At 43.5% G+C, this 14,008-nt stretch overlaps 1 protein-coding gene across 1 annotated transcript in view; it reads left to right on the top strand.

Moving 5' to 3' along the window:
- Window positions 1-966: 966 nt before the first annotated feature.
- Window positions 967-14,008, top strand: part of LOC118430555 — an 87,175-nt gene continuing 74,133 nt past the window's right edge. The window contains exon 1 of the mRNA XM_035841491.1: window positions 967-1,359. Within this exon, the coding sequence (XP_035697384.1) occupies window positions 1,275-1,359 (85 nt within the window). The 5' untranslated portion in view covers window positions 967-1,274. The remainder of the gene's footprint in view (window positions 1,360-14,008) is intronic.

Here is a 14,008-nt window from a genome sequence, read left to right as displayed (position 1 = left end):
ACCGGCGCCTTGGTGGAGTTGGAAGATTAAACGTAAGACATAGCGAGGGTGTAAAACGCATTATTTACGGGCGTTGCTCGCAGCGATAAGGGTTTTATACCGTAGGATACTATCCCCAGACTTACGGCCTGGCCTTGGTACTGCATTCTAATGCGACAGTTTATGACGCAGTTCCATGGCATGGCTATATCTCACTTCGGTGACTGAAAGAAGAATTGCAAAATAATTTTTGCGGGTTGATCTGAAGTTCTTTTACTCATGTGTATACTAGCAAGAAACCATCCTCCAAACTTTCGTGATTTTCAACTGACTTGAGAACTAGCAAGTGAAGATGCGCATGTGGAATCACTGAATAAGCTTTAGAAAGCTGTTGCGAGAGAAATGGTTCACTAAAGTTGGCACATAAACCCAGTATAAAAGTAACGGCTACAGCGCAGACTTTAGATCTGTATATCTTGGTGTTTTCAAAGATGCCTGTATGTCAGTAGAGGACGGTAAACTTGGATAGCGAAGTGGAGTGCACTCTTCCTTTAGCCTGATAAAAGCAGGGCGGATAAATACAGAATACAGAACCGCCGTGAGTCTCCAGTGTGTGTCCGGACTTCAGAGGAGACACGTACGCGAACCTGGTAGGAAGCACCCACCGAAGAGAACACACAGTAAAAGGGTTAGATGAATATGCGTGCGCTGATCATGACGCACGCTTGGCTATGAAGCCGTTAGTTTCCTGCAGGCAGACTGGCGGGTTGGCTGTGTTGACGTCTCACCACCCGCCCCGCTGTGAGTCCGCGGGGTGAGATTCCCCCAGTCCTCCCCGCACACGGAGCACCGGCCGTTTGCTCCCGTTGTTCCCTTAACAAGCGTGTTATTGTCGGAAAGCTTCACAAAGCTCTGCTTTATTTCCGAGTGAAAGGGCGAGAGCGGCATCGTTGACTGGACGCCTCAATGCCGCAAATGATGCGTAAAACCGAGGATGGAAATCGACCCGTTACCATGGCAACGCATCTCCATCTGTGGTTGGAAGCGACAGTGCCGAGAGTGGGCAGCAGTGCGCGGCTATTAAGAGACGTGAGAGGGAGGCCAAATTGATATTTGGTCTAAACCGGTGGGTCGGATACGGACACACGTACGGAGCGCACGCACAGACCTACCACCTGCTAACCTCCCGTAGTGAACCATCCCTCCTGACTCACACAGTACGAGATCCATTCAGATACAGACGTAACTTCACTCGCCGCGTCTCAGGAGAAGCAGCCAAGGCGCGGCCGCTAACCATGGAGTCGGCTGATACCGCCTGGCTCCGGCTCGTGCTGGCGGTCACCTTGTTGTCCACCTGCCCTGCACAGGAAGTTAGTCCAGGTAAGCTGGTGAAATTTTTCTCCACTTTTCATCGTGGTTTTGGTGTTTTGCTATGCTTGACACCATTGCCAGAACATTGTGCCATGGCGTTGTCTCAGACTATGCGGCATATGATTTACTACTATAAAGAACCAGAAGTTCAGTGAAGTACTGGTGTTGGTAGAAATCATGGAACCCTTTGTGATGTACATTTTAGACACTTTGGCCAACAATGTGTCTTCAACGTGAGATTAGATTACTGTTTTCTATCCGAGAAACATGTTTAAAATCCTTCTAGTCTGAATGGATTACAGAACGCATAGGCTATTGAATAAAGCTACAAAATCCCGGCTGAATGGGCGTACATTCGACAGCAGGGCGGGCGGGGATGTTAGAGCGATGTGGGGAGAGACTGTTTCGTGCCTGCTTACGTAGAAGCTATTCCGCATTGTCTGATCTGAAACCGCCTCACGGGCAGCTACAGTTTAATGGTTCCTGCTGCTGTCTGTAAATACATTCCTTAGTCCTGGTGAGGTCATGGCAAGGACATCCTCTGATTCCTCCTTCTGAGTGCCCAATTTAACCTGTCCAAGGAATCATGGACATATGCAACAATGTCTTCACGATGTGGATAATAGTTCTTGATGTCACCATACACTCTCATCAATTGTGATGCAAAAATCTTACAATTTTTGAGAACAGGTAGTTTTGAAGCTGTTTGTTGCCGTATTTGGTGCTTGAAACCTGTACTTCTTTGATTTATGCCATTTTCGTGCAACACCTTTAGATTGGTGTGTTAGCTTAATGAAAACACCATCATTAGACAGTTGAAAAAACAGACCCTACTGTTCCAGCACGCTGCTAGTTCTCGGAAGTTAAGCAGGTGGCGACGTTAATTATTCAGTCAGAAGAAAATGTCATTTCACTTTCCGAATGTCGCCCACGGGCTGAATATCGGCTTCATAAGCAGGATGAATGGTTATGATTTAGATATGCATTACGTCTAGTAGTCAATCATAGAAACGCTTGTATTTAATCGGACTCAGAAAACCAATTCGGTCTAATTGCTATTTACGTAATAGTTTTGCATTTTTGTTTTGCTTCAATATGGATTTTGCATGTTCACTTTGACTGTAATTGCTGCCAATATATGAAGAGCATATTTGGATCCCCATGTCCCGTATATTAAGAATGTCTTAACCGGAGGGGCCAATTTAAATAATGTCAACCCTAGCACACGCTGGGCCGGGCAGATTAACGAAAATGACTTGTTATGAGTCTGAAACGACGGCCTCCTAATTTTATCACAGCCCCTGCTGTTCAGAGATACACCAGGCTTTTAATGCTCGGTCGAACCCACTGAAAACCACACTCAAGTCTTCAGCCGAGGAAACTAACACAGCCTCTTAGTCGTTTGTCCCATCGTCCTCCTGTTATTTGTTCGGTCGTTCGGAAGTGTAATCTCCATACACAGTACCTGCTTTTGCGAGGGACACTGCAATGGGTCACGTACCCCCCTCAGTTATACCTCAATAGGGGTGGTTAGAGGGTTTGACAAAAAAGAAGCATCAGTTGGAAATAAAACACGAAATTATTGAGCTCCGCCTTACGCAACGGTTAAGCTAAAAAAAAAACAGAGAAGAAAATGTCTGCTTATTATCACACTGCTTGTTTACAACAGACTGAGACTTTAGGGGTTGCTGTAAAAAAAGTCGAAGTTAACACGAACATGGCGAAAAATCTGTCAAAGGAGTTAATCCGCCATCACAAGAAGCCTGGTTAGAGACTGTTTTATTCCGGTCATCACTAAAATTGAATACATCCTCTTTGTTAGCTACTTTTCATTACATAAGAGGAATTGCAGCCGTGCTGCGGCGCATGCGGGGTTTCTATAATCACCGCCATCACGGGAACACTTCGTTAGCGCTGAGCACACGTTCATAATAAAAGGGTGCAAACTCTGGAATATTCATGAGATGCATATCCTATAATTACATCACCAGGGTACCAAAATAATGTCCTAGTATTGTGTCAAAATTAATTCACCTGTTAGTAAACTAATCCACATATTCAATCAGTAAGTAAATACTATATTTGCACAGGTATGCAGTCTAAGAACTCAAATCATGCTTCTTACCTCCATTAAGAATGGGGGATTGTTGTTGTGCGTCTGTGTACATTCGTCTGTGTTTTGGATATATATTTGTCAGCCAGTTTTGTTCCAGAAGTAACGGAGCATGTACGGTCTTCTTAAATTTGTGGTACTGTATTGCATTGCGGCTACGTTGGTATTTGTTTGAATAGGAAGCCAAATATCCATTTTTAGAATTCCTGGTTTGTGCCAAAACGTGGTCCCGTGTAACATTTGTGCACATACAACCGTGCCCACTGATGACGTCTGGTACTAGGGAAAAAACATGTATTATTCACTCGTCGCCGCTGTTTCTATATATCCGCCAACATAAAAGCCATTCGTCTGAACAAACAAGCTAACCTGGCTTGTGTACGTGCATTATTTTTTAAATTACCACGTCTATTTAATTAATATTCATCATGCATTCGTTATTATTTTCTTTAATCAGCTCGTTTGTTCGTTGTCGCTATTGTTATTTCTAGTCTTCAATTGTCGAAGGCGATCAAATAAACCATTGCATTTATACATATGCAACACATAAATACATAACGTTAGCCATCAAGCTCCTCGATTCATTTACTTTTTTCTTAAATGCTGCAAAGAACCTTGTATATATAATGTCTCTCATTGCACTGGTTACGTTCTCTACTCAGTTTTATGATTAGTTTGCTAAACTTGACTTTGAAAATGCAAAATAATTGGACAACCCTATCGTAATCAATGTCGTGACGTTTTACCATAAAGCAGAGTACGTGCGTATAGTGATTGCTTTAGCGTGAATGTGTTCTTCATAGTGGTGTCTGTCCCTGAAGTGGCGCGGACTTACCAACCAGATCCGTTCCAGAGCCACCAGGTCTTAGAATAATCAGGGATCTTCTGCACCTTTAATGGTGAAGTCGTGTCATTGAGTCCATATCTCCCCAACGTTGGCGCTCTCCCAACAGGGAATGTGTAATGTCTGGTAACAGATCCATACTTCTGCCCAACCAACCCTTCATCACGTGAGATTTACGCTGGTGAAGGTGGAAGTACAGACCATAAAACTTTCAACTGAAACAGTAATAAAAGGGGCCGAGACTAATGGAAAAACTTTACCTCTGTTCCCGGTGTAGGGCCGTCTCCGGGTCGAAATCTTTCTCTTTCCTGTCATATCTCTTGTCTAGGGTCGAAGGTGCCAGGAATCTTGTAGGTCCGAGTGCACGCTACCTTGGGTAATATTGAACCCTCGAAAATTATATTACCTGCATTTTAGGGATCAAAATTCAATTGGTTTTATCGTGATTTTGCGAATGTTTTGCGGCACTATTGACGACCTGAGGGATGTCCCTGTAGCTCAATTATCAGCAGCCTCACAGTTGAGCCCATGGGTCAATAAGTTGGTACCTGGGAGTACCCGGTTCAATTCTGGGTAAGGCTTCTCGGTTGGGGCTGCAGCTGCACTCGTCTTTTGGAGGGGGATTAAAATGGGGGTCACGTGCTTCGATCATATTAGATCGGAAAGGTTAGAAACCCCTACCAGTAAACATTTAAAATGCTACTGAAACAGAAAGGAAACCTGCTGTCCTATGTGCCACTAGGGCCTGAACGAACTTAAGATTTAGGACCTGCTGAAACGTTGTAAGGATAGAGTTTTGTCTCTTAAGGGTTTGGGATTGCAGATTTGCTTTGTTCATTTCGAGCAGCAAACTTCCATCGGGGAACGGAAGGACGGACGCTGGAGATCATAGGTTACGTGAAGATTCCTAGTGTGTTAAAACTTAAAATGACAGAGATCTTTTTATCATACTAAACAGGGTGCAGATGCCTTCCATTACCAATGCCTGCCATTCATATGATGATCTTAGCCCAAATAATGCCAAACCAAGGGGGAGAGATTTGGTTTGAATAGATTCGGTAGCCTCTAACCATACAAGTCTTCCAACGCCAGTCACAGCGGTTACTGGCTGCCTGGAGAATTCGTTCATCCCGGCACATACACCCGGCCTGGGCAGTATGTAAGATCTATCACTACAGGGCATTCGTGTTGAAGCAAGTAGACGCTGGTTTACTTGAGTGGTTATGACATTCTGACGGAAAGCGCTCTCAGCTCCAGACGATACGTACATTTGAGACAGCCAGATAAGACTGCACAGATTGAAATGCCCGCGAGAAGGTAACAAAAACTGCTCCATTTTGAGTTTATGGCCAAATGCTATTAAAAGTTGTGTAGCTTCGATATTTTTTTTTATAAAGTCTCCTATGAAGTCTGCATACGCCCGCATAAAGCACTAAGTTAGGGCGCGGTCACGTATGTCGTGCGATTGTCGTACAAGTTTTATGCTAGAGGATTTTCATGCAGGCTGTGACAAGACCAACAACTGCTAATAATCTTAGACAGCCTTTGTGTAACACGACTGCTGAACTCTGCAGGACACATGCATTACGCTCCCAAAAAAATGCCATAAGTTAGTGATCGTACGACGATCGCACGGCGTTTGTGACCGAACCCTTATTGACGATGATACAAACAAGCAAGCCCCTTAACTCCTCAAGGGCATCTATTCCCACGTACTCACGAAAACAATTACCCATGACGTAATGTTTTTCTAACTATACACGTGATGAGTTTATCGTTAGGAAGAATGCACACTGAAAAATGTCATGCCTGTCGTATCCAACCGTTATGTTCAGTTCACGGCAAATTGAAATATAGCGTCGTTAATTGAGCCATTCAACCCCCACCTTTTCCATTAGCTAACAACACAAAATATTACCCAGTGACACGATAAGGATTCCATTTTATACTAAATAGGCGCTTGAAGCATTCACAAGGTCTGGAACGGAAGTAGCCAAAGCCCCCCTATCAGCATGCACGCCTTGCAGCCTTAACAAACTGCCGTTAATGTAGTCTTCGTTGGTGTAAACGGGACAAAAGTTGCCGTTAGGACAAGAGAAGAATTATTGTGGTTCTTCAGAGGTCAACATGGCTCTAAAAGAGGGATAACGTTCCAGGGAAGCTGTAAGCACGAGATTCCGACCCGGGAAGATGTGGTCACAGGGCCCCGGTACACTTAGGGCCAGGATTCGCCTCTGCGGTGCCATTCGTAAGGCTCCTGGCTAAAAACGCCTGTAAAATCAGAAAGGTCATCTTTTCACTTGCCCTTCTCGCAAACGAATAAGTGATTCAGATGCTCACCCAGGCGGCGTGCCAGGGGAGAAACTGTTCAATAGTTGGCACTGAAATAGGTTCGTGCCTCGTTACAATTCATGCAGAAGATCTGCCAGGACGCTGTTTGCAAAAAAAAATGACATTGAAGTACTTCGTAAGAAAGGGCTTGATGCAGCAAAAATATTTCCTGATATCAGACTTTCTACATCTAAGACGACCCAGATCACTTAATCGTCATCTTTTCGCGTTGGCAAGAAACATATATCCCGACAGGTGCACTTCATCTTTTTGGTCATCAGCTTGTACGAAACTCATCATCAGACCTGCATTCGAGGATGATATGATGACATACCTTGACTATACAACGCTGAGAAACGAAAAATACCCTATGTAATGATAAGAAAATAGCACAAAAATGTACATTAAAAAATAGATATGGGTGAGTCACAAGGCTGGTCTTCCATTTGGCACCACTGCAACGTATCGACCAGATTCGGAAGCCCCTAACTTCCAGGCAGGACAGTTTGTGAGATATGGACCTCTTCCGTTAAGTCTATTTGGCAAGGACGCTCCAGTCTCCGAAGTGAGTATGTCTCTACCAGAAAGTAATTTCCTGGAAGTCAAGCATTCATCACAAGGGTGCCAACCAATCACCGGTTTCGGGCAGCAACGATGATAAGATCCTACTAACCTTGGCAAAGTATGCTTTACTGGCTGGCATGCCAACTGGCAGTATGTGTTGTCATCATGGATCAACCGGGTTCTACCAAATTGAACGGTACTGCCAAGGATATTGTAAGGATTTCTCTAATGCAGATATCTGTCACACAAGTAAGCTCAACGTCTGTCTTCCATTAGTCTTCTAAAACGTTCGCTCCTGGGCCTGTTTGCTTGCTTACCGCTAGGCTTTCTCCAGGGATATTTGATACATACGAGTCAGATAAAGTCCTGTACATGTATTATAAGATATAGACCAGGAATGTGAAAAATACAATATAAAGTTGACAGGAGGATATGTACACCCTCACCGAATATTCCTCCTATTGTTCACATGGTTGTGGAGTGGCCATGATTAATGACATTGATAAGAGAGTGTAGTACACTGGATAAAACGCATCACACATCAAACGCCAGCAAGTCTCTTTGATACACGGAAAGTTCATTTGCGTAAGTCCACTTAGCTGATGGCTAAGATACTCTGAGGGCTTATATGACCTTAGTGTGCTCACGTAACGTCCTCAGATGTTGTGCAAATAATCAGGGATGCTTTACTGCCTGTGTTTCTCACTTGTTGACAATAAAAGTCAGGAGTGCTTAGAAGTTTAATTCTTGAGACGTTGATCTAGACTCCACAGCCTTAACTTTGCACATCGCCTGACATCTTCAACAATTCAGACCGTATGTTACAGCCCGGACAAAGTGCTTACGGATTACTACGGAATTCCCAGTGCCTCAGCATCCCATTCTTCGACAGCAGCTTCAGCGTTGAGTACTGACATATTGCCATTTCAAACACCTCGGATCTGTAACTTTGTTTTTGTGTAGTCCGCGGGACAAATCCTACACATTAGGAGTAATCGATATTCCAGTGTATAAAGTCCTCCCCTAACATGAGTGCGCTGAGATGAAGACCCTCTGTCCGCCATAAAATCCCCGGGGTAACTATTCGTGTCTGTTCTACATACATCAGCTCTGAAGCTTCTGACAAGTATAAATCTACCGCCTTTAATGGACGTCTTACTTGTGCGTCTGAGTGGCAGTTTGTGATCTTTTCAACGTCTGTATCATGTGGAAGAAATCACGAAAGCCTTCCATAAAGCTGGAGTCATCAAAGTTGTGATACTTTTTCATAGGACGTCTGCGTAGATGCCGGGACGCTTTTAATGGCATGAAAAAGCAATTCGTATTTGCAATATGGGTTATTTGAGTTCAGTAGAATATCATGATACGGTGTGACAGCGCTAAAACGGTTTCCATTTGTTGGATATTCTGAGCGATGTGCGCATGATGAAACTAGCTGGGGGAACAATTTTATGATATTGTTGGGTTGTGGTGTACTTACATGACAAATCGAGACGAGGTTTTACTTCGTTTAATCACAATTCGGAGTCTATACGATATGTCGCAGTCTGTGCACGTTGTTGTGTATGTACTGACGCATGCCTCTTTCATTACGTATTCCAGACAACGTGGCTATAAGCTGTCGCAAAACAAGCCTGCTATTGGGCTCACTCTCGGGGTTAAGCGTAGGGAAATATTTTGTTGAGAATTCGGTCACTAGAAATTAACCTTGTCAACTAGCCGCTTTCCCCACGTAATTTGAACACGGCCGAAGCGGTGGGTTTTCCCGGTTCGATATGTACCCAGAGGTTGTGGTTACCGCTTAGGAAATGGAGAAATTACAAAATAAATCCCGCTGACCGAGCGACGGGGAGGTCCTCACCCCACCGTGATTAAGTAGGGAGCCGCACGGAGACTGTCTGCATTACAAGTAAAGGTGCACTCTCACTGCGCTTGGGGCACCGGTGCAGCACTGCGGGGTTCCTTTACTGTTTTGTTATTTTCGCGATTTTTAATAATCTAAATATTGCGTAATACGAGCTAGGACACAACAACATACACAAAACGGAAGAGAAGAAAATTCGTTCTTTATCTCTGAAATTCGTTGAGTCATCTACGAACCCCACAGTGCCTCACCAGTGCCCCAAGTGCAGTGAGAGTCCACCTTAAGTGGGCACGCTCAATCTTTCATTCTGGTTTTTGGTATTCTTGTCTCGCTTTTTAGGGCAACTCCACTTGAAAAGAGCCTCAGTACACGCATGCTTAATTTAGAGTTCACGTCCAAGGAAATTAATCATTTTTTTGTATTGCTGACGGCGCCTTGGGGCGAGACGAATATCACTGCCAAAAATTGAGTGTTGCAATTTAGTCAGCTGTATATAGTAATGTCATGAAAATTGTCCACCTATTTGTTTGCCATTATAATCATGATAATAAACGCCGAAGACGAATACGTTTCCGAGGCTCTTCAGTTAAGTAAGATTTTTGCATGGTAAGCAAATCAAATGGCACAGTTAAGATCAATTACTTCATTTAATCATCGAGAGTTATTCCTCTCATTATTCAAAGCGATCTGCTACTTTTTATAGCAAAAATTTATCTGTGTGATCAATTTGCCATACTTACCTTCCACTAACAAGCTCACTTCCTCATTCTAATGTCTTATTTTTAGATAGTGTACGCAGTTAAACTCCGTTTTGATATTCGACTAGTCTTATTGATGGTGGCATTAACTTTATGTAACTACTAAAACTACGACAATTGGTGGTTTTGAAATATTTAAATGATTTCTGTTTGTTCTTTCTAGTATCAAGTTCTTGAAAACTATTACGTTCTTGAAAATAATCTCTTTATTTTGCAACATAATATAAGATACAAAGAAACAATGGGAAACAAAAAGATAATGTTGTCAGGCCTGTTTCGTTTAGCGACTATTTGAAAATTCTATGGAGAGGCCGGTGATTCTTCTCCGTAATTAGTAATCTGTCGGACTGGGAGAAACCCCGCCGCTAGGACTGCCTCATCTGCATACAGCGCCCTTCCAGTCAGGACGCACCAGCACAGCTCTGGGCACGGATTCATATTCCATCCCGCCTTACCCACCGTTCTGACGGTGACGAATAACAACTAGCCCGGCAGATGGGTAATTTTGTTCAATCGTCGACCCGCCAGGTCAACAGGTCAAACAAAGGTAAAAGACATCAAAGCACCTACATTTGCTGGTCAAACTAAGAGCTACCATCAGCGGCCAGATACGGACGATTTGTTCCCACCTCTCAGCGTGACTGAATTTGGTTGGGTTATGGAGGTCGAAAATGGATTTTCGGGCCCGCAGAGCACTTTGTAATCCGAGCCAATGTTTTAACGAAAACGGGTTTCTCCCGTTGCATTACTGTAGGAACGTGTCACATATATGTGAAAATTTTTAGTCTCCTTTAAATTTACCGTCCAATCCGGTACATTTTGCCTAGAATATGATGATCAACTCTAAAAACTCTGTACAATTTCAATACATTGCTTTCAACGCTAATTGTTATCTGTTACGGTTCGGTTTAACGGCCCCTTGCATGTGTGACATCATAACGAATTTTGCTTTAGTGTGCTGCACTCGGACTTGACGTTACAACACGCTCTAACCACAGAAAAAAAACATAATCCCCGTTGCCCACTCCAAACTCATCAGACCCTACCGAATGCCATTAGGGACAGTAGTCTAAGGGTTATAGATTAATCACTAATTCCTTCAGCCCCGTTAACACAATCAGTATTCACCGACAAACCCACGCCCTCTAAAACTTTCCTATATTTAGCTAATACAGTGGCCCCATCTGGATAGACAACGCATTACCGGAGAAATCATTTTAAAGGGATTATATTTGACAAGTACAAATGCCTCCCCTCCCAAACTCTGGCCACATCCCGCTTTATATTGATCAAATTTGAAGTACGTGTTATCATTGTGGGTTCCTGTAGAAAATGCATTGTACGCAACAGCAGCCTACGGCTTAACGGGGAAAACCGGACTGAAATCCGCCCATTCCCCTAATCCTCCCTCGGCGTTGGTTGCCGTTTTACAGACGTGCGTTGAACTCGACTGTACAATGATGCACGGTGGGGATGATACTTGTGGGCATTTGTTGAGAGTCAAACAGTTCACCAGGCTACCTCGTTTAGACTTTTCAATCTGCAGGGGAGGTAGACGGAAAATCTTGCCCCGGCCACTCGCAATAACAAGATCAGTTAATGGACTTGTTTCTGACATCCATTCCGACCCAACATCAGTACTGTACAGATTACAGTACAGAGACTAGGAGAACACATTAACTTCAAACGGGTTACGCTGACAGACCATGTCACGTGAAGCCCACTAAAGTGCAATAAAAATGTTATCGCAGAGTTTCGGAAGCTGCTATGCCCTTGGGCCTGGAAACATCACACAGTTTCAAATCTCGCGAGACTTAACGAGAATTGATAACCGTCAATCTAAATGACTTTCATAGCTTCCAAACTCTGGACATTGAACTACTTTCACTAGACGAACGGACCTAATATGTAGACGTATGCTGACGGATTACAATTTGCAACACCTGACGGATGCTGACGTATGTTGACAAATGCTGACGGATCCCAAAAATCATCACGGATCCCAAAAAATGACGGATCCCACTTACATCCGCAACGCATTCGTAGGTATCCGTAACTCACGGTGGATGCAAACACGGAACCCGTATACTTACGTGCTTCGTGACGGATGCTAACACTGCATCCGTATGGATACTTCCTAAATTACGGACCCTATACACATACGTAATGCATTCGTTGGTATCTATAAGTCACTAACGGATTTAAACATTGCATTCGTATGAATACTTTACTTTTAACGTAAACAAAAGCATACGCGGTCAGGATTATTGTTTATCAGCAAAAACTGTTCAGATGCAGACGTATACGAATTCGCAACATCCTGACGGATGCTAACGGATCCCCAAGATTACCAAAAGTCACGGATCACATACACAGCCGTAACGCATTTGTTGGCATCCGTGAATCGCTGCGAATGCAAACACGGAATTCGTGTGCTTACGTAATTGGCGGATACTAACACAGCATCCGAAGGATACTTACTTTTATGTATGCGTGGCTAGCACTCTTGTTTTTGAGCATATATTTTATTTTTTAGTTTGGTCATATCTTTCCCCCTTTTTGTACCTCGGACACCACAGTTTGTAGTGTCAATACAAGTGAGACAATCCACGTTACGCTAGATACCAGGATACTCGGATTCGTAAGGATGCGAAATGGTTTTTTTCTGCATTCGTGGCAAGATTACCAACAATGCACTGCTCCAGTGGATTGCTCCAGTGGAGGGGATTCCATTGGAGCAGTGCATTGTTGGTAATTTTGGGATATCTTAAATATGCGACTCTGTATTTTTTTGCATCCGTACATTGGGGCGGTGTATTGTGGGTAATCCAATCGTTGTCTCTCTGACCAATCAGACTGCACATCAGTCAGTTCAAAGATAAAGCGGAGATAGTCAGCGTTGTCCGTGAAGACCGCAATCTTTTTGTACCTCAAACTTTGAGTTTTGAAACGTTGAACTCGGGATATGGATTTGTACACACGTGTGTGAACTTCTGTAGTAGGGTGATGTTGAGGCGGTGACCAAACTCAAGTGGCAGTCGACGGACGGGACGGCGATCGAGGGACTGAAACAGCCAGCCCTGTTTTGTAGTTCGGCGTCCTGGGGCTATTTTACATCACTGTCCTGCGGATCTCACGGCGAGGTATGTTTTATACAATGATTGTTTCCAAACAATACCCGCTTTGAATTCGTCTTTGTGACTACATTCCTTGTTGGCTAGTAGTTAGTAGCGCTTTTGGTATGCTTGGGCTGAACAGAAACTTATCAGAAAACGACATAACGGAGCCTTACAAAACACAAGTCACTAGCATGATACTTGCTGAGTAACTGTTGACTTATTTGGGAAAAATTTGAATCATCATCAAAACAGTACTTGTATACACATATGTTTGTCTCAAGCCTGGTATTTATTCGCATAGGAACATTCTGTTCCAACGGTGTTTACGTGTTTGTTTATATGCGACGTCTCGTACACAATGCAAAGTCCGGCCGGGGAAGCAGATCACACCTTGTCACTAATTATGCAACGCTAGACTGTTTCTGCCGCGCCCTCCCGGGGGACTTTTTTGGTATGATAATGCGGAATGTAACGGTGATAATGGCAATACCACAATCAGATGCATTTGTTCCTGTTGTATAACAAGCCATTCACCATTTCTTTTCATATATACCCTAATTACTTTGACGGACGCATCCATCAAACATGGATGCTTTAGCTATCTCAAAATTTGATAGGATTATTCTTTCTCTTTTTCAGAAGGCGGGTCGACATTCTCTGGCCGTTTCAACAGCTGGGAGAACACTGGACTGCAGGAAGGGCACAGAAGGAATTGAGCTGGGAGGGATCAGGGCGTAACTAGCCTGAAAAGAAGCGAAGCACTGTCACTAGTAGAAAGGAGACTTTGTGCTGTTGCCAGAAGCTGTACATACTGACACTATAAGTCATGTTAGTGGTACTTTACAAGCTGGATTCACTATCTGTATCCTGTAGCCGGATGTGGAAATTCCTTAGAGTTGGACATCGCGAAGACTTTGATTTGTAATAGAAACAGATATTCGTAGAAGCAAGATTAGCCACAGACTCCCATGTCAGCTTTACATAAAAGTCAAATTGTATTCACGTTTGATCCTATATTCTATTTGGAAGTATAAGAAGTCATGTGATATTGGCGGTTAAAGGATT

Source organism: Branchiostoma floridae, chromosome 14, assembly GCF_000003815.2.
Source record: "Branchiostoma floridae strain S238N-H82 chromosome 14, Bfl_VNyyK, whole genome shotgun sequence".
Lineage (NCBI taxonomy): Eukaryota > Metazoa > Chordata > Leptocardii > Amphioxiformes > Branchiostomatidae > Branchiostoma > Branchiostoma floridae.
Note: the sequence above shows the minus strand (reverse complement) of the source record. Positions and strands in the feature narration are given on the sequence as shown.